At 37.9% G+C, this 24,456-nt stretch overlaps 1 protein-coding gene and 1 long non-coding RNA gene across 3 annotated transcripts in view; one reads left to right on the top strand and one right to left on the bottom strand.

The window, feature by feature from the left end:
* The window catches only part of VCL (vinculin), a 111,178-nt gene that overhangs the window by 35,909 nt on the left and 50,813 nt on the right, over nt 1–24,456 (bottom strand). For both annotated transcript variants that reach the window (XM_047824356.1, XM_047824355.1), the window contains exons 3-6: nt 11,371–11,521; nt 11,079–11,187; nt 8,922–9,044; nt 7,171–7,331 (exon numbers count right to left, since the gene is read on the bottom strand). In XM_047824356.1, coding sequence (XP_047680312.1) covers nt 7,171–7,331; nt 8,922–9,044; nt 11,079–11,187; nt 11,371–11,521 — 544 coding nt within the window. The remainder of the gene's footprint in view (nt 1–7,170; nt 7,332–8,921; nt 9,045–11,078; nt 11,188–11,370; nt 11,522–24,456) is intronic.
* LOC125147425 (uncharacterized) lies at nt 13,431–22,707 on the top strand. Its single transcript, XR_007145185.1, has 3 exons — nt 13,431–13,442; nt 19,093–19,097; nt 22,181–22,707. It is a non-coding gene; the product is annotated as an uncharacterized LOC125147425 (long non-coding RNA).

Below are 24,456 nucleotides of genomic sequence, written 5' to 3'. Positions count from 1 at the left end.
AACTTTTAATTCAAACAAGAATTAGTACAGTATACTAATACAGAGTAAGTGCTGACAACGCTCACAGGCCTAAGGTCAGCAGCCTGACCACAGTTTTTCCAAAGTACCTACTCACATTATAAGGACTCTCGGCTTTAGGATTTCTTCCTTCCCCATTTAAACAGATAATGACTGCTCTCTGTTTTAACCCTGGCAATCAAAGACTCTGAATAGCAAATTCTCAGCCACAGCAATGAATGAGAAGTGAACTAAATTACTGAAAAAAATTTAAAGAAAATATTTTCTATTTCTAAGTTATTCGGAATTATGGGGGCTATCTATCAACAGAAGGCAGAGAGAGTCATGACAGTATTTTGAAATCCATTTGTAATTAGTACAAGCAGACAAATGGCATTTTTTAAGTGCTTTCGTTCTCAGTGGCTTAAATATCTGCTCCTCCTCCATCTTGTTCTACGGCAAAGCCTGCCTTTAAAAGTCAGCATTAGCATGATTCCAAATTAGCGAGGCCCAAATCAATACCTGTTTAGAGAGACTCAGGCAACTCCCAACCTCAGAGAATTAGATAGCCGTTAGTGTCTAATATAAGTTATAGGACTTCATCTGGATACAGAAAAAAAAAATCACAATCTCTGACCGAGGGAGTATGCACACACTCTGAAGAGAAATCATATCCATGTAAAAATACTTCATAACCATTTCCCTAACACACTATGTTTTTAGTGAAATAAAATCAGAGATTTATTGCATTTCAAAAACCTAAATTCACAGGAACAAAGATCACATTTTGTGTGTGTCTACTCTAGCATTAATGGCTACTAGTTTGGGACTCCCTGGCTGGCTCAGTCAGTAGAGCATGCAACTCTTGATCTCAGGGTTGTAAGTTTGAGCCCACGTTGGGTATGAAGACTACTTTAAAAAAGATTAAAAAACAAAAGATTAAAAAGATTAATTTGGAAACTAACTTTGAGGATTTCTTGCAAGTCAAGTTGTTTTAGGTATTTCTTCCCTTCATTTCTTTATTGAACCTCAAATTTAAATATAATTTAGTTTTACATGAGGCACCTGTGTGGCTCAGGCAGTTAAGTGTCCAACTTTGGCTCAGGTCTGATCTCACCACTGGTAGGTTCAAGCCCCGTGTCAGACTCTGTGCCGACAGCTCAGAGCCTGAAGCCTGCTTCAGATTCTGTGTCTCCCTCGCTTTCTGACCCTCCCCCACTCGCACTCTGTGTGTGTCTTTCTGTCAAAAATAAATAAACATTTAAAAAATAAATAAATATAATTTAATTTCACAAATTAAGAAACAAGGGCTCAGTCCTACAAACCCAACTGATCTCAGGTTTGCTGACATCAAACCCATGAACTCTTTCCTTTTACCAAAAAGAGCTGCCAAAGATTCTACTAACCTTATGTTATGCAGGTCCTTGCCTTGTTGATGTTGGCTTGGGTTAATAGTGTCCAGAAAATAAGCTCTAGAAATCAAAATCATAATCCTCACTAACCTAAAGGAGTTATTTTATTCTCCATTGCCCAAAAAAGATTTGAAACATAATGACAAAAAAGTGGCTTTGCTCTACTCAGTACCCTCAAAACTAATTGTTTTTTTCCTCCCTAATAAAGCATCAATGACCACCACTCTTGAAGGAGAGAATCTAATTCTCAGGAAGTGAGTAATTGACTCCTGAGTGGAAGATGATGTGGCATCAATAAATTAAAATTCAGAGGTGCTGGTTTTCCCCTAAAAAGCATCTACAGCAAAGTTGAAATGAAGCTGCAATTTTAAACTGGGAATTTCAATTAGTTACCAAAGTTTTTAATAGCCTGAATTTTAGATAATTTTGGTGTTTAAGACAGTAACTGAAAGGACCACCTTAAATTCTTTCTGGAACAGAGCAAGTTTTGAATAAACATTTAAACATATTACATTTTAATGTCATATCTATTAAAATAAAAAATATCCATGGGAACAAATATTTTGGTCTTCTAAGAAACCCATATATATTTCTTTTGAAGGGCAGTATTTATTATGGAATTAAAAGAATTGTCATAAGCAACATAAGAAGTATATTAATATCGAATATGATATAAACCAAGTGACTGAACAACTAGGACCAGAAGTCAATTTTGAGATATATTTATAAAGGGGGAAAATAACCATAACCCTGTGGTCAACCGTACTATGTACCACAAAGTTTTCATTAAGCCATATGAAGCCTAAATACCAAGTACAATCTGGATATTAAATACAAGGGAAAACAAAAACAAAAACAAACAAAAAAAAACACACCTCATTTGAATATTTTCTCTGCAAAATCTCAAATTTGGGAAAGAGAAAAGTCTCCACCAATTTCTTCTCTCAGTTTTTTTTTGTTGTTTTTTTTCTTAATGTTTATTTTTGAGAGAGAGAGAGAGAGAGAGAGAGGTTTTTTTGTTGTTCTTTTTTTCTTAATGTTTATTTTTGAGAGAGAGAGAGAGACAGAGAGACAGAGTGTGAGAAGGGGAGGGGCAAAGAGAGAGGAAAACACAGAATCCAAAGCAGGCTCCAGGCTCTGAGCTGACAGCACAAAGCCTAACGTGGGGCTCAAACTCACGAACTGCAAGATCATGACATTGGGCTGTTAAGATCATGACCTGAGCCAAAGTCAGAAGCTCAACTAACTGATCCACACAGGTCCCCTGTTCTCTCTCTCTCTCTTTTTTTTAAGGAGTGACTGTTTTTTAAAAAGACCAGATCTAAGTGTGCAGCTCTGGGGACAGCTGACATGTCACCTCCCGCTATGGTCCCTTCTACAGTAAAACTCTTCTGAGTTCAACTTTTAAATGAAAAAACCACGGTGGCTGGGCACTGTCGCACACCAGAAAGCAGAGGGACAACCTTAAAAGAACTCCTTTCTGTACACCCTCCCAGGAACTGAAACGCTCCTGAAATGTAATACAAAGTGAGATCTAAAGAACACTGACTAGAACTGAGAACCAGAGCTCCTCCTACAAATAATCAAGAGGAACTGTAGTAGAAAAAGGGAGGTCCTACAATGCCATGTTCCAGAAAATTTGCAGTATGGGACTAAGGACCCCCTCTTGTTCACTACCCAACCTACTCTCCCTTTTCCCACTGACACTTCCCCTCCCCACCTTTCCCTTCCCACTCTGTTCCATTCCTGGTGGCATTCCCCTCCCCCACCCTTAAATTAGTGTTTTAAACAAAGATGTTTCTGGAAAGCATAGACTGAGCAGAACAAAATTTTACAAACTACATTTAAGTGGTGGGAGAAAGTTGTCTACCCCTGAAATTTCAGAGAAGTTACTCTCCCAGACTTCAGTTCCCCATCTTTGAGAATACCTCCCTACCACCAAAATAAAAAAGAATAGCTTCCCAGCTCTAAAATTCTATGCCACCCTATGTGCACACAATCAGAGGTAGCAACTACAAGATCACTTGGATCAGAAGGGAAATCTCAATTGCTTTAACATTTTGGGCTTTTCTCCTTTTAGAGGGGAGGGGCTAAAATATCATAAATGCCTAATTAACTATTTATCTCAAACTCCAAGAGATAAGTCTTTTATTGTATTTGCTGCTAACATAAAACACTCTAAGACTCCTTAAGAAGCTCCATCATGTTGTACACCTGAGACTAATATACCATTATATGTCAACTATATCTCAGTAATAAAAATAAAACACCTACAATGGAATCATTTTAATTAACTGATTCAATCTTAAATCATGTTTCATTTTCATAGTAGACATTCTAATAATAATATAAAAAATCCTCACATACAACCTTATTTTTTCAAAAATGATATAAAAATCAACCCTTAAATCTCAATGGTCTGTATTTAACAGCAAGTATTATAGGATCACATGTTCTAATCACTATTTCCTTCTTTGGTCGGGTAAAGTAATCTTCGGTGCAAGACATCTGAGTCAGTCACTACATTTACTCATGACCAGCCTAGGCCCACAGTGGAAGGAGATCCACTACAAGAACTAATTCTGAATAATAGCATCTAATGACTCAAGGAGCAGTTGTGGGAGTGCCTATGTAGGGCTCAAAAACTCTTAGCTTTTAAAATTTTTCTCACTTCCTCTTGATTCTCAGCATGCATCAACAAACAAGTAACGTAAATACAAAAAAAAGAGATTAGGTATAAATTGCTAAATTTACAAAGGGTAGGATTATGATTGTGTTTAATTCACAAATTCTTTTGCTTCACAATGTATACTAAATTAATTTTTAATGATCACTATGACTGTTGATTTCAGGAGGGGAAAATTTTTACTTTCAAAATAAAATAGTTTTTTAAGTGAAAGTACTTTTAACTTTGTAAATCTGTAATTTGAAGGTAGGTATAAAAGGTAAAATAATCAGCTATTGCATTGCCTCTTTAAAAACTTAACTTATTTGGCAAGACGCACTTTTACCAAGAATTTTTTCCACTTACTTTCTTCCCCCACTTTTCTAGAGGAACCATCACTTTCCAGGAGAAAACTGCACCAATGGGGAAGCATGAAACAAGTATGGTAAGACAAAGTTAATTCTTTATTGGCAGGGTCGAGAGGAGGTAAAAGATATATGTAAATAGAATGAGGACCCAGTGGTCAAAGACAGACATAAGGTCTGATTAACTCACTGCTTACAGCTGAGCAATGAAAGATGCATAATGCTACCAAACTAAAAAAATAACCAAAATCCTAGTTACCAATTTCCATTCTCAAGGTGAAATTTTTTTTTCTAAGCGTTCTTGCAACTAATAGAAACAATCAAACTTAAGGGGTAGGGCGAAGTAGAGTGAATGGGGATGGGGTTGGAAGTAAGATTTGTCATGTACATCTTTTTGTAGCATTTTGATTTTTGAACCAGGTAAATGTATAACAAAAGCAAAATGAGATTTAAAAATAAACATTTCTTGATCATTCTGATGTGATTATATACTTGAGCTTCTTTCAGGTGAACTAATTTTATTTACTTTCTTTCATTCTGATAGTTGTATAGTACCCTAACAGTCTGGTTCCTTCCAGATCAGCATAAGACTAAAACATCTACAAGAATGTACACAGTGGGGACCAGGTCTGTTTCCCTTGTATATTTCCCCAAGTGCCTAATGCTTGTCCTGAAAAACTCCACTGACCACATTTAAAAAAAAAAAAGAAGCATCTCTCAATGGAACTTGCACAAAATAAAGCTTAATAACACTTATCAACTAAATGATGGATAACTTTTCCCTTCCAAAAATAGAAAACCATTAAAGTCGTAATGCCTGCTCCTCTTTTTTGCTATTTCTCATCTGCTAGAAGCAAAGGAGAGAGAATAAGGAAAGAGATTAGATTAGGGGACCATGAGGTGATGGAGAACTATGGCTGATTCACAGCTTAGCAGGACATGCAGTGAACCACGAACTGAAGTTAGGAAAAACTTTAGATACACTTAACTTTTTCCCTTTAGATTTTGAAGGCTAGGATTATTGTGAAGGGCAGGTGCCCCATCTAAACTCCTTAGCCTACCCATTTCCATTATGGTTAAAACCTCAGCGACACATCTCCTAAAGCAAAATTCCAGAGCCTGCAAAGAAGACTGGTAGCAAATGCAAATACAGTGATGGCATCTGCTAGAAGTTTCCTTTCCTAAGAGCAGGGTCCACAGGTAACTTGGAGGTCACCCAGCTACTTGGAGAAACTTGCCCCTCAAATGAAGTCAGTAGGAATGACCAGGCCAAAACAGTTCTCAGGAGCCTGTTCAAAAAGATGAAAGCACCCACCAAACACAGAAAGTCTGATATCCCATAGTAATGTATTTTCTTTTGCTTTCCCCAAAGAAATAGCTCAATACGAGCCAGAGTCAGTCTGCCAGACACAGCCCCGAGTCCCAGATTAAACCACATTCTGACGCACATTCGGACACAGTGTTACACACCGGCACACGGAATAAGGCACGGCACACAGCACAAGAAAACCTCACAGACATGCTTTTTCTCTTTTTAAGCGAAAAAGAAACTAGAGGGCAAGAGAAAGCTTACCTTCTAAATGTGAGAAAAAGAATAAAACAAACAAGAGAACAAAAAAAAGATGCATAAAGAAGTCATAACAGGGAAGTGAAAGTTGTCAAATATGCAAAAGCAAAATTAAGTAAAATATCAAAGACTTAAAATGATTTCACCATATAGATTTAAAATACAGTCTTAGAACTTGTTCAAGAGCTTTGTGCCTCTGTAAACAAATCCATAGTTTTAAGATAAGCTAATTTCCTTCTGCATATTTAGATTCACTTTCTGGGCAACAAGAGAGAGGGCTGGTGATTTTAAGACCCCACCTTTGACCTTACCTTATAGGTGTCCTGGAGGATAAACACAGCCCTACTGCACACCCAGTGGAAGTCATATTACAAATCCCCTCTTTGCTACTAGCCTGCTGGGGGCTCTGGAAACACCATCTGAGTCACACATGGAGTGTGTTTCCTCCACTGCTTGTATCTTGGGCTCTACCCAGGAAAGCGTAAACCCAAGTGCCCCTATTCTCCCAGAGAGTCACTAGACAGGGAGAAGCACACCACAGTAGCAGCAACACAAGACCACTGCTACTAGGCTCTAGAAGAAATCCACCAACTCTTTTGGAGTCCAGGAAGAAATTCTAGATAAAGGGTGAATAGGACCCTCAAACGAGGTTTTCACGAATGCGCAAACTAATATTTTAATTAAGCTTTCCTTAAGGAAAATGGTATGCTGAAGGGACACACCTAGAAATGCCAACAATTTCCTCTGTAGATTTCTTAGTTCAAAGGTTGGTTAAGGAAAAGTTTCCATAAAATTCAGTCACAGGCATATTCTGTATCCTACTTAGTCACCTAGCAACAACCACCCACATAAAAAGGGAGGGTTCCCACCCAGGGGAGTAGACACCACATCAGAATTCCTCCACCAGACCAGCGAGGGTCCAGCTTAAAGAAAAAGCTACACATCTGAGCCTTCAACTGGCCATTCACCCCACATACCCATTTCTTTGTTCTAGTCTGGGGCAAAGTAAATTTGCAAAAGCAGCAAGTAACCCATGAAACCCATGAAGAGTGAAGTAGAAATTATTTCATAAAATCTGAGTACTCTTACGCCACCCACAATTACAAGATAAAATGTAAGGGGAGAATTCAGGAGTTTTCTTATTTCCCCTCTGAGAACACACACCTTGCTGGCCCAGGCATCTTCATCCCAAGAAGTGAGTTGTAATACACGGATGATCTCATTAATTTCAGCACTCATCTTTTCTACAGTAAAATTGCGATTTTTCAAAGCTTCTTCTATTCCTTGGTTTTTTGAATTTTTAGTTGTTACAAAAATCTTCATAGCTGTAAAAATAAACGATCAGAAACTAAGCTTAGAATTTAATCTTGCTGTATGACAACATTCACACAAGATATTCCATATTTTAGTACACGTTTTGGGTTTCTAAGATCTTAAAAAGAATATATTAGTTTGGCTCAGTTGGTGGAACGTGAGACTCTTGATCTCGGGTTGTGTGTTTGAGGCTTACATTAGGCGTAGACATACCTTAAAAAAATAAAATCTTAAAAAAAAAGAATATACTAAAAACAAAACAAAACAAACAAACAAAACACTGAAGGCTGCCAATGAAGTTCCAATATCAGCAACCTTAAGGTACAAGACATCACTACAAATGATCAGGGAGCTAATCTGACATGCATATATAGATGACCTATAATCCCAAAATGTCCAATATCCTTCTAAATCAGTTATCATCCCAGCCCTAACACTGTGCCCCATCTAATGCACACCCAATAGGACAAGACAAAAATAGTCAGTACAACTGTAACTGGAGTATGCTCCTGCACCCAATCCTAATGAAGATCCCAAAATACTGAGTTTATCTTTCAGAATTTCTCTCAACATGTAGTAGGAACTTTTTAACCCCTGAAAGTACAAGAAAATACTGATAATTTGAAGCACTAGGGAAAGAGAATATCTTCCCATAAAATAATTAAAATTGTGAAGACAAAGACTAACCAACACTTTATTGAGTTACCCAGATCAGAAAGAAATCTTGCTCCGAAAACTCTTCTATCACATGGAACAGCTGGCCTCAAAAACATTTCCCACGGAGATAGTAAGACTCTACTCACAAATGTTTTGTTTTCTGGTTCATATAAGGGCTTTCTGAGCTCTTACATTCACCTCTCCTTTTTTAGCTACTACCTGAAATGCCAAAGCAGGAAGGCAGGATCTGGGGGTGCCAGGACATGCCCTACAAGATTTTGAAAACAGGAAACAAACAAACAAAAAAAAGACAGACTATAGAGCTGCCCTCTGACAGTTAAACTAACCCTTAACTTGACTAAGATAGTTTATGTGAACCATGAGGTATCTGGTACATACTACACATCCAATGAGTGTAGCTCCCTCTTGCTAGCTGAGACAGCGGCCACCATGTTTGCATTTCTGGGCTCTACCCAGTGGAAAAGAAGTCCCATCTGGTACACTAGCTCTGTACAGTTCAATTTATTTTAGGAAAAACTGTGGACTTTGGGGTCACTTCATTGTCATATAGTACTCTATAATATCCATTCCAGCTAATTCTTTTTTCATAACACAAATAAAAGTGTCAATATTCATATGCCCATAACTAAAGTTTCTAGACATTCTACCTCCTAGAAAAGGAGCCTAGTAGAACTATGAGAACAGAGCTGGGCAACAGGAAAGGCAGCTTCAAACAAAGAGCAGGAGAAGGAGGACATTACAGAAGATGAATACTGGTTCTTAGCCAATCAGCTACAGCCATCAAGTAACACCCAATCTATCAGGTCTCATTTTTACCCAGCCTGAAGGACATGTAACCGAGCAGCAAAAGAAAATGAACTTCAGGAGTTTAGAATATAGTGACTTTTTTTTTTCCTGTAAGATAATGTACAGGCAGAAAATACCTGAAATGAGAACTGGCAGCAACTCTTTCACAGTGTTCATGGAGTTCACCAACATCACTCGGTGCTCCTGGTGAGTCAGTTCCTGCTGCCTTTCATCAATCATCTTGGCCATCTTTGTCATTCCTGGGGCATAAGGAATAAATTGTGCAGGGTGAGTCGTGAAACGATCCAGATTCACTTTCTGAGCCTAAATCCATTACGAATGACTACAAAAGTCCAAACTGATTGTCGGCTTATTTAAACAACAGATACTGTCACTGAACTGCAGCATTTTTGATAAAAATTTTTCATGGCAGCTGTAACAATGCAACTTTATTCATTTCATTAAAAGTAATTTGTTAAATGTAAATCCAAACTATGACATAATTTTCACATGGTTGACATATAAAATATATTATATCTATATATTATAAATAATATAAATAATATATATTATAAATAATATAAATAATATATAATATAATGTATAATTATAATATAAATAATATATTATATGTATATAAAATATAAAAACGTATTTGTGAAAAACAAATATGTATTTGCAAAAAATGAATAAAAATATTTTGCCTGGTTACTACACATACCAGGTTCACATAATGTATCTGGCCACTGCACGTATGTAAGAATGTCATGCAAGCTGAGGCACCTGGGTGGCTCAGTCAGCTGAGCGTATGACTTTGGCTCAGGTCATGACCTCGCAGTTAGTGAGTTCGAGCCCCACATCAGGCTCTGTGCTGACAGCTCAAGGTCTGGAGCCTGCTTCTGGATTCTCCCTCTCTCTGCCCCTCCCCTGCTCATGCTCTCTCTCTCTCTCTCTCAAAAGTAAAGACATTAAAAAAAAAAAAAATAGTAAAAAAAAAAAAAAATCTCATGCGAGCTTAGTACTGAGAATCTAGTGGCTAAAAAAAATCTTAAGAATTACAATAATGTGTTTTGTTTTCATCTTTATATTTTTCTGTACTTTCCGATTTGTCCAAAATAAGCATGTACTATTTTTATAATTAGAAACAAATAGAAATATTATAAAAATAATTATACTAAGGACAGCAATCAAAAGCATCTGGTGTTTTGGAACCGGCCTGCTAGCACTTTTTGTTTACTTTGGTTATTATTCAAAGGTGCTATGTGATTCTCTCAAGCTTTGGTTTTCAAACTGCTCTTAAGATTTCTTAAGTAGTTGCACAGATCATCAAAGGATACCAAAGAGGGGTAGGAAAGGAGGGGTTGCCCCTGCCTCATTCAGAATAGTTCCATTTTTGTCTTTATATGTTGGGATTCCGTGTAAGATTTTATTTGAAGAAATAAACTTTATTTTCCCAGTGCTATGGGAAAGTTTAAAGAATACTGCTCTAAAGGCATTTCCTGGTGATCTTCAAAGATGGCTCAGAGAAAGTCTTAACTGCCATAAGTTTACAGAATGACTGTATCGGAACCTCATGAACACACTGTGAATTAAAAATCATTTCACCTAAGGCAAAAGACTCTTATGAGGTGGTATGTGATCTTTACTACTGATAAGTTGAACATCTGAGGTTGTCCTGTCATTGGTCTCAATCATACTTTAAGGACCCTCAAGTTCATGTTATATGCCTATAACAGAAAAAGCTGGTATCTGTTCATGTATTTTGAATATTCAATTCTCAGGTGACTAAACAATCATTTCAAAATGAGACTTAGTCACAGTAGCTCTTCTCTTCTTCCAGGTCTGATTATATTATGCAGCCTCGGGCTAGGGCATGAATCCATAATAGTAAGCAGGCTAATTAACAAGACACGAGGTCATTAAGAGCTACAGGCCAGCTGGCAGACAGTGAAGGAATGCTGTATAATATGGAATGGAGGGGTCAGAATTCAGGGTGGCCTTAAGCATTACGGTAATAGAAAAGTATTTCCTATATTCTCCAGCAACATTTACAATGTCTAGTTTAATTCATTAGGCAGGGCCAGGATTTGTAGAAAGCAGATTCAGCTTTCAGAGACAATGATATCTCCTCAGTAGAAACACAGTGTCAGCTCCATCAGCAGAGTACAGACACCTCAAAACCCAATGTGTCATGACTAATCTTGGGCAAAAAGCAGGAGGGAGTACTTCTTTCACCTTGATCAAACTGGACAATCTCTAAAAACTCTTTATTATAAAAACTGGACATGACTAACCTGGTCCAAGATTCTTTGTGTAAGTGACCAAATCTTCCATAGTTTCCACCACCTCTGCCACTGTAAGATATTCCAAAATTCCTTTGCAAACTCTAATAATTTTACGAACCTGAAAATAGATTTCATATTTTAGTCAAGTAAGTGAACAATAAGTAGAAAACATGCTAATTCAGATGTGCAGCTCTTCAACATCTTCCCATCCTCAACAGTCATCAATCCTCCATTATTACTTTTAAGACTATCTTTAAGACTTTTGTCTGGAAGAGGTCTGCATGGGCCTCAGATTGCCTACCTCAGCCTCATCGAAGGTGAGGAGCAGGTCTGATGTGCCTGAAAGGATGCCCCTTGACCCATCGATAAGATAATCTCGAGCAGGCACCGAGTAAGGATCTGACTGAAGCATCTGGGCTGCCTGAACAAGCTTGGTACAAGCATTCTCCACCCTGCGGGGAGGAACATGGAGTTAATTCACTGGCAGAACCAAGCAGAAGAATATCACGTGCAATGCAAAGAATGAAGAGACATATCCACATTTTTTTACTGCATGGAAAATTGCCAAGACCAAGTTACAATAGGATTTAAGATTTTAGCATTTAAAATCTACAATTAAGGGGGTACATCCATCCATCCATTCATTCATTCACACATTCACTCATTCACTTCACTAAGCCCTTGTTCTTTGTTATTTCCTGGCAACAAAAAATGATGACAAAATGTTTTAGACCTTTCAGTTTAGGTTGCTATATATCTCTGCAACTCCTTTGTTTCCTTCTTCCTCGCCCCATCGACACTGCCGTTAAAAGACACCACACACACACACAAAAAAAGACACCACACAAAGAACGAAAATCCTTAACAACAGTTTCAGATTTAATATCTGGAAGTAAATTAAAATGCCAAAGCACTGTGTTAAATGAAATTTAATAATCAGATAACACAAAGGATTAGGAGGAAACAAAAAGTATGAAGTAATGCATAAATTCTCATTCATCTAGCTAAAAGGATTTGACAAATCCACTGGACTGTTTGAAAAGAGCCCTCTAACACTATGTTGTTAATTAAAAGGCCACTAGCATTAATAACCAAACCATTTATTGATAGTTTAATATTAATACAGTTCAATAACATAGACAACCTGATCATACAGAATAAATGAATGAATGAATGAATGAATGAAATCAATGAAGAACAGAACCTCACTGATGTGGCTTTGGATCATTCTTAGAGGCCTGGTTGTTTACTGTTCCTTTTTAACTTTTAAATTAAATCTTTAATTTAACTTTGAGTTGTATAGAATATGTATAGTCCTATATATGAAAGACAGTGAAAAATCACCTTCTTTCCACTATCTCCCAGACATTCAAATTCCATCTACTTGCAATTAATGTTACACGTTTCCTCTGTATTCTTTAAAATAAAACATTTATGCATCCAGAAACAAAGATAGGCTTCTACTTTTTTATACAAATAGGATCATACTATTCATACTCTCTGCATTCCGCTTTTTCCACCTAATTTACCTGAGAAATGTTCTAATAAAAGTACATAAAGAGCCTCCTCATTCTTTAATATAACTATACAACTAGTCCATAATTCATTAGCCTGCTACAATAAATCACCTTGAAAAATATCATTTTAAAATGTATGTATCTGTAAGACACAATCCAGAAATGGAATTGCTGAGTCAAAGGTACACTTAAAATTTTGACAAATATTGCCATATTGCCAATCACAGAAGTTACTTACATTCCTAACACAATAGATGAGAGTACCTATTTCCTCACAGTCTCAACAACTTAAGTTTATCTTCATCAATATGAAAGACCAAAATTAGATCACAACATAGTTTTTTATTAAGGTGAAAGTCACATAACATGCAATCAGTCACTCTAAACAGTACCATTCAATGGCATTTAGTATATTCACAATGCCGAGCAACTACCACCCCTCTCTTGGGTCAAAACTTTTATCACCTCAGAAATGCAGCCTGAACTCATTATGTAATCACTCCCCATTTCCCTCTTCCCCCATCCCCTGGTAACCCCTAATCTGCCTTCTGTCTCCATGAATTTACCTATTCTGGATATATCATATAAAAAGAATCATGTACTATGCGACCTTCTGTGTCTGGCTTCTTTCACTTAGCATAAATGTTTTCAAAGTTCATCCAGGTTATAGTATATGTGTTACTAGTTTGCTCTTTTTCATAGCTGAATACTATTTTATTCAGCTTCGAAAATCTGATTATCCATCCATGTGTTGATGGACATCTGGGTTGTTTCCATCTTTTGGGAATTATGAATAATGCTGCTAACATTCATGTACAAATTTTTTTTTCTTTTTTTTCTTTTTTTGAGAAAAGGAGTGCAAGCGGGGCAGGGGCAGAGGGAAAGAGAGAAAGAATCACAAGCAGGCTCCATGCCCAACATGGAGCCCCACTCAGGGCTCGATCTCATGACCCTGGGATCATGACCTGAGCCAAATCAAGAGTCGGACACTCAACCAGCTGAGCCACACAGGCGCCCCACTGTCATTATGTTTTAGATGTCTTTTATAAATATCATATAGCTACAGATTTTTTATCCAGCTAGGAACTTTTAACTTAGTAATTCAGCCCACTTAAATTCATTAATATTACTGATATACTTAGGATTATTTTCATATCTTATTATTTATTTTCTATATGGCCTGTAATTTTAATTCATTTTTTTTCTTTTTTCCTTATTTTATCTTTTGTTGGCGGGGGTGGGGGGGTTGCTAGTTTCTTCTATCTTTTTCTTATTCCCTTAAAGGTTATATACTCTGTTCTTTTTGTGGTCACCTTAAATATTTTAGCATGCATACTTGGCACATTAAAAATCTAAAATAGGGGTGCCTGGGTGGCTCAGTTGGTTAAGCGTCCGACTTCGGCTCAGGTCATGATCTCGCAGTTCGTGAGTTCGAGCCCTGCCTCGGGCTCTGTGCTGACAGCTCAGAGCCTGGAGCCTGCTTCAGAATCTGTGTCTCTCTCTCTCTCTCTCTCTCTCTCTCTCTCTCTGTCCCTTTCCCACTCACACTCTGTCTCTTAAAAAATAAATGTTAAAAAAATTTTTTTTTAATTTTTTTTTAATGTTTATTTTTTCGAGACAAAGAGAGACAGATCATGAACGGGGGCGGGTCAGAGAGAGAGGGAGACACAAAATCCGAAACAGGCTCCAGGCTCCAAGCTGTCGACACAAAGCCCGACGTGGGGCTCGAACTCACAGACTGTGAGATCACGACCTGAGCCGAAGTTGGATGCTCAACCGACTGAGCCACCCACGTGTCCCCCCCAAAAAATTTTTTTAATCTAAAATAAAAGCTGTCCTCTTAGTACAGTTGGCATTGCATCAGTCTCATGGAAATCTAAAATTAGTCAATATTTCTACCTCCTTCCCAAAGAATGATCTTAGCATGTTTAATTCCCAATCATCCCTTTCCTGACCTTTATGCTACTATTTCCAAGTTTTATGTTTATGTTGTTTTCATGTATAATATGTCCTATCTTTCATTTTAACCTTTATAACTCATTAGATATTACATTGTTATACTATGTAAGTCAAAGTTTGTTTATATTTACCAACAAATTGTCCCATATTTTGGTTAATCATTCCCTCTTATATCTCAGGCCTTACATCTAGAATCATCTGACTTTGTCTGAATTGCATTCTTTAGAATTTTCTCTACTAAGAGAATGCTGATAACAATATGTATCCATTTTTGTTTGTTTGAAAATATCTATTTTGTCCTCCTACTTCAAAGACTATTTCTGTAGTACAGATTTCTAGGTTGACAGCTATTTTATCGCACATTGAAGGTATTATTTCACAATGATGTAACAGCAGAAGCAGAAAGATATAATGACAGAAGAAGTAAGAGAGATGCAGGGCTACAAGCCAAAAAATTGGGGCAGCTTCCAGAAGCTGGAAAAGGCAAAGAAATGGATTATTTCCTAGAATCTTCAGAAGAAACACAACTCTATTAACCCATTTTGGACTTCTGACCTCCAGAACTGGAAGATAATGTTGTGTCTGTTACAACAGTAATATGACACTGTCCGCCAACTGAAATTTACCAGGCATACAAATAGGCATGAAAACACCACCCACAATGAAAAGAAATCATTCAAAAACAACCCAGAAATGACACATATGACAAAATTAATAGACAAGAACGTTAAAACCATTATTATAACAGTATTCCATATGCTCAAAAGCTAAAGGAAAGATTGAGTACATTAAATAGATAAGTAAAAGATATAAGAACAAGACTCAATAACTGGAGATGTGTCTCAGATACAAAAACAGACTTTATAAATTACTAACAGATAAGATATTGCATGAAAAAAAGATCAGTGAAATTCAAGTCATAGCAAGTAAAATTATCCAAAATGAAACACAAAGAAAAAAAAAGACTTGAAAAAATTAACAGATCATCAGTGAGATGTGGTACAACTCAAAGCAGCCTAATACATGTGCAATTTGAATCTCCAAAGGAGAGAAAAGGGGGAAAGAGAAAACAGTATTTGAAGAGAGGATGACATAAAAAAAATTTTTTTAATGAACACTACAAAGCTGCAGGTCCAAGAAGCTCAATAAATGCCAAACACAAAAAGCATGAAGAGAACTACACACATCATAAGGAAATTGCTCAAAACCAAGGTTGAAAAGAAAATATTTAAAGTAGTCAGAGAAAAATGACATTTTATATACAAAAGGACAAAGAATAACAGACTTCTTGCTAGAAACAATGCAAGCCATAAGACAGTGAAGCAAAGTACTGAAAGAAAAAAAAAATCAATCTAAAAATCTACACCCCCAAAAAAACACATTTCAAAAATTAAGGTGAAATAAAGATTTTTTCAGGTATATAAAAGCTGAAAGAATTCATCATCAGCAAACCTGAACTATAGGATATGTTAAAGGAAATCCTTCAGGAAGAAGGAAAATTATACCAGATGGAAATTTGGACTCACAGAAAAAAATGACAACTAACAAAAGACAAGAGGTTATAAATAACACAATGTTAAGTACTGAGTAAATATTAAAAATTATATTATTTAAATATGTTTAAAAGACAATTGACTAAAGCAAGAACTATTTTAAAAGTGAAGTTGAGGGGCGCCTGGGTAGCGCAGTCGGTTAAGCGTCCGACTTCAGCCAGGTCACGATCTCGCGGTCCGTGAGTTCGAGCCCTGCGTCAGGCTCTGGGCTGATGGCTCAGAGCCTGGAGCCTGTTTCCGATTCTGTGTCTCCCTCTCTCTCTGCCCCTCCCCCGTTCATGCTCTGTCTCTCTCTGTCCCAAAAATAAATAAACGTTGAAAAAAAAAATTTTTTTAAGTGAAGTTGAAAAAAGTAAATTTGATCCAGCTGGCTAGATAGACAGTGAGAACTGGCTTTGCCAATGATTAATGGCAGATGCTTTCCATAAATCAAATGAGCCAGATTACATGGAAACATTTAAGACAGGTATATAATACACAATATGGCAGAAAATACATGCTGTAAAACTAGTTACACTTATTTTTAAATGTTTATGGAATTTAAGAAACAAAACTAACGAGCAAGGGGAAAAAGAGTGAGAGAGAGAAGCCAAGAAACAGACTCTTAACTGTTAAGTACAAACTGATGATTACCAGAGGGGAAGTGGGTTGGGGGATGGGTGAAAAAAGTGATGGGGATTAAGGAGTGCACTTGTGATGAGGAGCACTGGGTAATGTATGGAAGTGTTGAATTATTACATTGCACACCTGAAACTAACATAGCACTGTATGTTTACACTGGAATTAAAATAAATAAAAATGTTTCAATGAAAACTTTAAAATATTCAAGAGAAATATTTCAAAAGACCTTTAGGGACAGCCAACCACTCATTGAAGACATTTAGTTAAAGAGCACTGGCATCTTGCTTCAAGATATTTCATATCCATTCCCTCGAATTCAAACACCTCTCTCTCCCCCCTCTCTCTCCCCCCTAACCACTACTTACTCTCTTAGACCCTGCCTTTAAATGACTCTTCTATCAGGAAACCATCCCAAATCTACAAGTACACCTCCTATGTGCTCCCATGAGACTGCTCACACCCTCTCAGTTTAGTTTTCTCTATTTCCCACAAGACGTTAAGTTCAACAAGGCTAAGAACCTTGTCTATCTTGTTCATTAATGTCTTCAGAGAATGCCCAACACATAACAAATGTTCAGTAAATATTTGCTGAATGAGTAAATAAATGAATTTTCACCCAGTATAGGCAATCAGGAATTTTCACCCACCCATAGAGATCATTAACTTTAAAAAGTCACAAAACTTGGTTTTGTTCCCAGGTGACATGAACCCTGATGAAATTAAAGCAAACAAACAAGAATCACAGAATGCAACTCTTGTACTACACCTACTTGCAAGGATTCGATTACTGCCTAAGTGTTTCAAATTTGGAAAAAAATAAAAAAACAAAAATAAATAAATGAAAGGAATAACCATCGTGGAGAAAAGAAACAGAAAAAAGATGATGAAATCAAAAGGCTTTGCAGGAATCAATTTGATTCTCCACTAATGGTTCCCTTGTGTGGTAAACTGATAGGTCTAAAACAGACACTGTACCATTTTTCTACAATAAGACATCTGATCTGTACATTAAAATTTAATGGCATTCATAAAAGCCAAACAAATCCCACCATGACTAACCAGTAGTCAGAAACACACAGAAGTCTCTTTCGTCTGCGGAAAATGAGATTTTAAACATTCAAGCTGCCTCACTTCTTAAAGTGATCTCCTACTTTTTTTAAGTCTTTTTTTTTTAATTTTTAAAAAATGTTTCTTTATTTTTGAGAGACAGAGAGACAGAGAGCAAGTGGGGGAGGGGCCGAGAAAGAGGGAGACACAGAATTAGGAAGCAGGCTTCAGGCTCCAAAGCAGTCAGCACAAAACTCCACGTAGAGCTTGACCTCACAAAACACAAGATCATGACCTGAGCTGAAGTCGGATGCTCAACCGACTGAGCCACCCAGGTGCCCCAATCTCCTTTTTAACACAAATCCAAAATTTTTAAAAAGCATTTCAGAGAATGACAATAGGAAAAAGGTCTGTTTCCTAAATAATTATATATCTTGACTCTATCCTAATAATATTGATTTAGATACTTTAAATCAATCAAGTGTATCACAAGTTAAAACTTCTCTCTGCCTTTGAGTCTTCAACATAAATTAATAGAAAATTCTTATGCTTTAGATCAATGGACTAATGACAGCCTCACAGGACCCAAAATATGTTCACTCATAACCTACTAAATCCATTCTCTCCAGAATTACACATGATATAACTTGATACAATTTAAGATTATATAAAGATCCCAAACTACTCAGTTCCATGTAATTTCAGTGATCACTTTATCAAGCTTAAGTTTATGCTGAATTTTTAATTTAAGAAATATAAGAGAAAAACAGATCCAGAAATTATAAAGATTACCTTAAGTCATTTTTAAAGCTTCTACCAGAATGCACCCACTCTTAAATTACTTGAATTTAATTCTTCATCCATCTGTTCATCTAACATATTGAGGACCTACTACATGCTATAAGATACCCAGGAATAGAAAGTATTTTTAAGGGGTGCCTGGGTGGTTCAGTCGGTTGAGCGTCCGACTTCAACTCAGGTCATGATCTTGCAGTCCGTTAGTTCGAGCCCCGCATCGGGTTCTGTGCTGACAGCTCAGAGCCTGGAGCCAGTTTCAGACTCTGTGTCTCCCTCTTTCTTCTCTCTCTTCCCCAACTCATGCTCTGTCTCTCTCTTCTCAAAAATAAACGTTAAAAAGAATTTTTTTTTAAAAAAGAAAGTATTTTTAAGTCCCTACTTTTAAGGGGTTACAACTTTGGTAGGAGGAGACATACATGTAAACAAACAAATATAAATTAGTATTTAGAAGTACCTCCAGCAGAGGATAAGGGGACATAAAAGTAGAAGTAGTCCTTTTTACTTGGGAAATTAGGAAAGTGGTGATAGAGAAGGTGGAGACAACATTGCTCCTGCCTCAGAAGCTCAGCACTACTTATAAAGATGATCCTCTTCACAGCATCTTGGGAGTTGTTTTTCCAATGGGATAATATTCCCTCTCTCTCTTACCGTCCCTTCCTCTCTCTCTCTCTCTCTCTCTCTCTCTCTCTCTCTCTCTCACACACACACACACACACACACACAGTTCTTTCTGTGAAAAATACCATGCATTTGCCATAGGTGTGGTTTGACCAGAGAGGGCAGCCTACTATCACTAAGTACAGGTAACTCATTCACTCTGAAACCAACAATCTCCCATCTGCTTCTGTAAAAAAAAAAAAATCAACCAGCAAATCCCAGCTCACTGATTCAGCAGAGGGAAAAAGAGAGTGCCCTGGAACAAAATAATGTCAGGGAGACAGTCTGATAGGCCTATTTAGACATATACCGCTCCATAATATAAAACTAAATGGGGTGCCTGGGTGGCTCAGTCGGTTGGGTGTCCGTCTTTGGCTCAGGTCATGATCTCACAGCTCATGAGTTCAAGCCCTGCGTTGGGCTCTGTGTTGACAGCTCAGAGCCTGGAGCCTGCTTTGGATTCTGTGTCTCCCTCTCGCTCTGCCCCGCCCCCATTCACACTGTCTCTCTCTCCTTCAAAAATAAGTAAACATTAAAAAAAATTTTTTTTAACTGAAAACCTCTCTGAAACATTCAACAAGTGAAACTATACCTCACCTCAAAAAAATATGTTGGGGTGGTCAGGTGTGGGGGGGAACAATCCTATATCAAATTCACTGATAAAATCTGAACTGGGGTGCCTGGGTGTCTCAGTGGGTTAGGTGTCCAACTACAGCTCAGGTCATAATCTCGCGGTCCATGACTTTGAGCCCCGCATCGGGCTCTGTGCTGACAGCTCAGAGCTTGGAGCTTGCTTCGAATTCTGTGTCTCCCTCTCTCTCTGTACCCCCCCAAAAAATAAATAAATATTTAAAATAAATTTTTTTAATCTGAACTTAGTAAGTACAGCCATTTAGGTTATACATACTATCACACACACACACACATACACACACACACAAATGCATTCTGTTTGCCAAAGACTGAAGTGCTATGGAGAAGAACACCTGAAAATTTGATTTCATGGAAGTCGGATTACCCTGGAGCACACCCAAAGAAGCATACATTTTGGGTCTTGTCCTTTCAAGAGAGAGAGATGGTTAGGCCACAAGCATGTCCAATCACATAAAACAACATTTGCAAAATGGGAAGGTAACAGACAAAAGAAAGAAAACACAATCAACTGGTCAGTGAGGCTTTCCCTACTGTGGCCACTGCGCCCAGCACCTCCATCACTGCCATTACCAACCAGGTTAGCCTTGACATAAGTATTTGGCAGGCAAAACGGCCTGTCAAGACTATTCCTTCTCTCATCTTAATCCCTGTTGAGGCTTTCCTTTCCTTGCCATCTAGGTAGGGTCTCTCAGAGGTCAAGAAAGGCCCAGATCACTTCCAAGTTTGAGAAGTCCATCATATTTAAAAATGAAGAAATGCCAAAACAGGGTGATAAAAATGGTTGGTATAGACTTAAGTGTTTACATTTAATAATTTTAATTGCATGAAAAACACCTTTTAAGGCTCCTTTTTCTCTATGACTATATATATGGTCTCATTTGAAAGGAATATTAAAGTCCAGGCCTGAGAAAGATGCCAGGGGGTAGGGTAAGGGTCAGGCTCTCAAACTCTCTCTGCTTTCCCATATTTAGAGCCTAGTCTCAGCCACAAGTATGATGAGTGAAAATGACTGCTGAGGCGTCAAAAATTCTCCCTTCACCAGGCATTTAAGCGTTTAAATTGTTAACCTGAGGAACAAGCTCCAGTGAAATTCCAGCCATCAGCAACTGGCAGTTCAGCCTTTCTAGTATCCCTCAAATAGGAAGTACTGCCTCTATAATCCATTCATTTCATCCTCAGATCTTATATACATAGGATTAAAAAGTAATAATAAAAATAATGTGAAGATCACAAAAGACTCAGGGAGTTGTGTGAAAATAAACTTTTCTTTTATATACTGGCCATTTGGCATAAATTTTACTTTGAAATAGCAAAAGTAGATTCATCCTGTGGCATCCCAGAGCTAGGACTAGCCAATATGCTTTGGTCCCAGTGTTACCATTTTGAGAAAGGTCAAGGATCCTCAGCCATTAGTCATCTAGAAACCTGAGTGAAGGCCACAAGAATAGTTACAGTTTTTAGGAGGGAGTCAGGAACAGAGTACAATGACAAACTTTAATCTAGTTCATGTAGCAAGTACACAGCAGCCACTCACCCACGTGTACACTGTGTGATAACACTAAAACAGGCTGTTCCAACCCTGTGCTCCCAGATTTAAAGATCCTACAGGCCTCACCCACGAATTATTCCTATCCCTTTCCTAACTCAGTGATAGCACAGGACACTGCATGTATACACCCAAAACTAAAATTAAAAACCACAGTGAATCATACTTAAAACATTCAAAGCCTTTCAAGGGCCACACCAACCTCTTTTTGCTAGAATAGGTACATTGAGATACCAACACCACAGGCTCACTAAATTCTTTTATTTCAGATGAGAGTAGGAGAGTATGCGACCAGTTTTCACTTCACCTTCAAACAAAACAGGATTCTGCCAGAGCCAACAGATAACTGAAAAGGAAATGGCACGTGGGCAAGGCGGATGAGAAGTGTCACCTCTGTCCAAGCCACATGCTCTTCAAGTTTTGGCAGGCCACTTATTTGAAAGGTAGAGTATGAGTCATACCCTCTGAATCCTATAAAGCCTGAATGACTAGTCATAGTCTTTCTCCCCACTGCCTTCACCCCCTGTTCAAATCTGACATCTGATAAGGGAGAGGAGATTCCAAGCCTGCAAAGCTCAGGCAAGAAATCTGCTACCTGTAGGTCCTTTGGCTCCTATGGCTCTTCCTCTCTCTCATGCTAGGATTACAGCAGAAACAGATGAACATAGAAGTAAGCGTGTCTTACAGATACCAGTAGATTTTTAATGTATCTTAAGGCTGTTGTGATGACTAAAACAAAACTTTATTTTAAAACATTAGAGGCCTGACTGATAGCCCTGGAGGAGCAGAGGATGGAGGGGAAGAAGCCCAGAGTGATGGCAGGCACTGTGAAGCTGGAGGACAGGCAGTGGCTGGCCCAAGAGGAGGAGAATTAAGCCAAGTGCCTGGCCATCAGGATGATGAAGCAGGAGAAGTACCTTTATAACAAGATCATATTTGGCAAGAGGCACAAAATCCAAGAGGACACCAAATTGGCAGAGAAGCATAAAGCCCACAACGAGGCTGTGAGGTCTCAGAGGAAGGCCAGGGAGGCCAGGTCCATGTGAGTGGCAGCAGCCTCTTGATGGGCAAGGCCCGCCCCTGGCAGCTGGAATTGGCACAGGCAAGCCAGAAAACCCAGACTTGGTGGCAGACCAGAGTCTCTTCCCTTTCCATCCCCTTGCTCCCGCTGCCGGCCCTGGCTTCCTCTCAAGCTCTCTGGCTGGAGACCCAGCCTCCCTTAGATGGAGCTCCCTGCTGGTGGCTGGGCAGAGGAAAGGCTTCTGTGCCAGCCCAACTTGATGCTCCCAAGAGTCAGTGACATGGGGGGCAGGAGCCTGACCAGCCCTTCACCAGCTGCTCCCTGTTCCCTGCTTTCTGCAGTGCACCCCTCCCCCCAACAATTGGATGGGTGATTTTCCTGCTGCTGTGATGGGGTGAGGGTGGGGAGGCATTTGTTATTAAACAGCTGGAGTTTGGGGAAAAATAAATACAGAAAACATTATAAAATCACTTCACCTTTTGTTCTTATTCACTCCTTATCAAATAATAACAAAAGTCTATTATTATTTGATGGTCCTTACACTAAAAAAGTTGACAGTCACTGTTCTACACCACAATGTAATGAACGAGTTAGAGGTATAAATGCCTAAACACAAAATGAGGTGGAATAGACACAATAAGAGAATATTTTTACTTATGAAAAAAACTGCCAAATACTAAGATATGGTCTTTAAAAATCTTGAGATACAAGTCAACAGTAGACTAACATCAGCCAAAAGTCATTCTCAAAAAAGGACTATAAATAACAAAATAATTGACAGAATTTAGGACCCAGGAGAATCATAACCTTATAACCACTTACTATATATAACCTTATAACCTATAACCACTTACTAATCATAACCTTATAACCACTTACTTCTATCGCTTTGAAATATATAAAGCTAAAACTGACAATTATGAGAAAAACTGACAAACCCACAATTACTATAGATTTCAAGATACATCATCATAAGCTGATAATTCAGACAAACAAAATAGTAAGGCTATAAACAGTTTGATCAATAATATTTAGGGGTGACTGGCTGGCTCAGTCAGTAGAGCACACGACTCTTGATCTCAGGGTTGTGGGTTCAAACCCCACTTCGGGTGTAGCGATTACTTAAAAATAAAACCTTAAAATAATAATAATATTTTATACACTGACCTGATATAAAGAAAACCCTAACCCAAGCAAAAGAGAATATACTTTCTTTTTTAAAAATGTTTAATGTTTGTTTATTTTTGAGAGAGAGAGAGAGACAGCGCAACGGAGATACAGAATCTGAAGCAGACTCCAGGCTCTGAGCTGCCAGCACAACACTGGACATGGGGCTTGAATGCACGAACTGTGAGATAATGACCTGAGTCAAAGCCGGATGCTTAACCGACTGAGCCACCCAGGCTCCCTGAGAATATACTTTCTTTTCAAGCACACATAGCACACAAAACTGACCACATATTATATCACAAGAGAATTTCCAAGAATTGATATTATATCATTCATGTTTTGGGCAAATGCAATTAAATTAGAAATAGAACAATAAAAATATAGTAAAAAGATTTTTGAAATTTTTTAAATATACTCCTGAATAAAGCATATTATGAAGGAGGAATTCACAACCAAAATTACAACTATTAAATGTCTATAGCTGGAAAATTCACAGTCCCATTTACAAATGCATCAAAAAGAATAACATACCTAGTAACTAAGTTAACCAAGGAGGTGAACGACCTATATATTGAAAACAAGACATCAATGAAATAAACAGAGGACACAAACAGAAAGGTGTTCCATGCTCATGGGTTAAAAGAACTATTATTGTTAAAATGTCCATCCTACCCAAACCAATTACAGATTCAACGCAATCCCTCTCAAAATTCCAGTGGCATTTTTCACAGAAATAGAACAAACAATCCTAAACTTTGTATGGAACCATAAAAGACCCCAAGTACACAAAGCTATCTTGAGAAAGAAGAACAATGCTGGAGGCATCACGCTCCCTGGTTTCAAA

The sequence above is a fragment of the Prionailurus viverrinus genome, chromosome D2 (genome assembly GCF_022837055.1).
Source record: "Prionailurus viverrinus isolate Anna chromosome D2, UM_Priviv_1.0, whole genome shotgun sequence".
In the NCBI taxonomy this organism is placed as follows: Eukaryota; Metazoa; Chordata; class Mammalia; order Carnivora; family Felidae; genus Prionailurus; species Prionailurus viverrinus.
The sequence above is the reverse complement of the archived record's forward strand: the minus strand, read 5'-3'. Positions and strand labels throughout refer to the sequence as shown.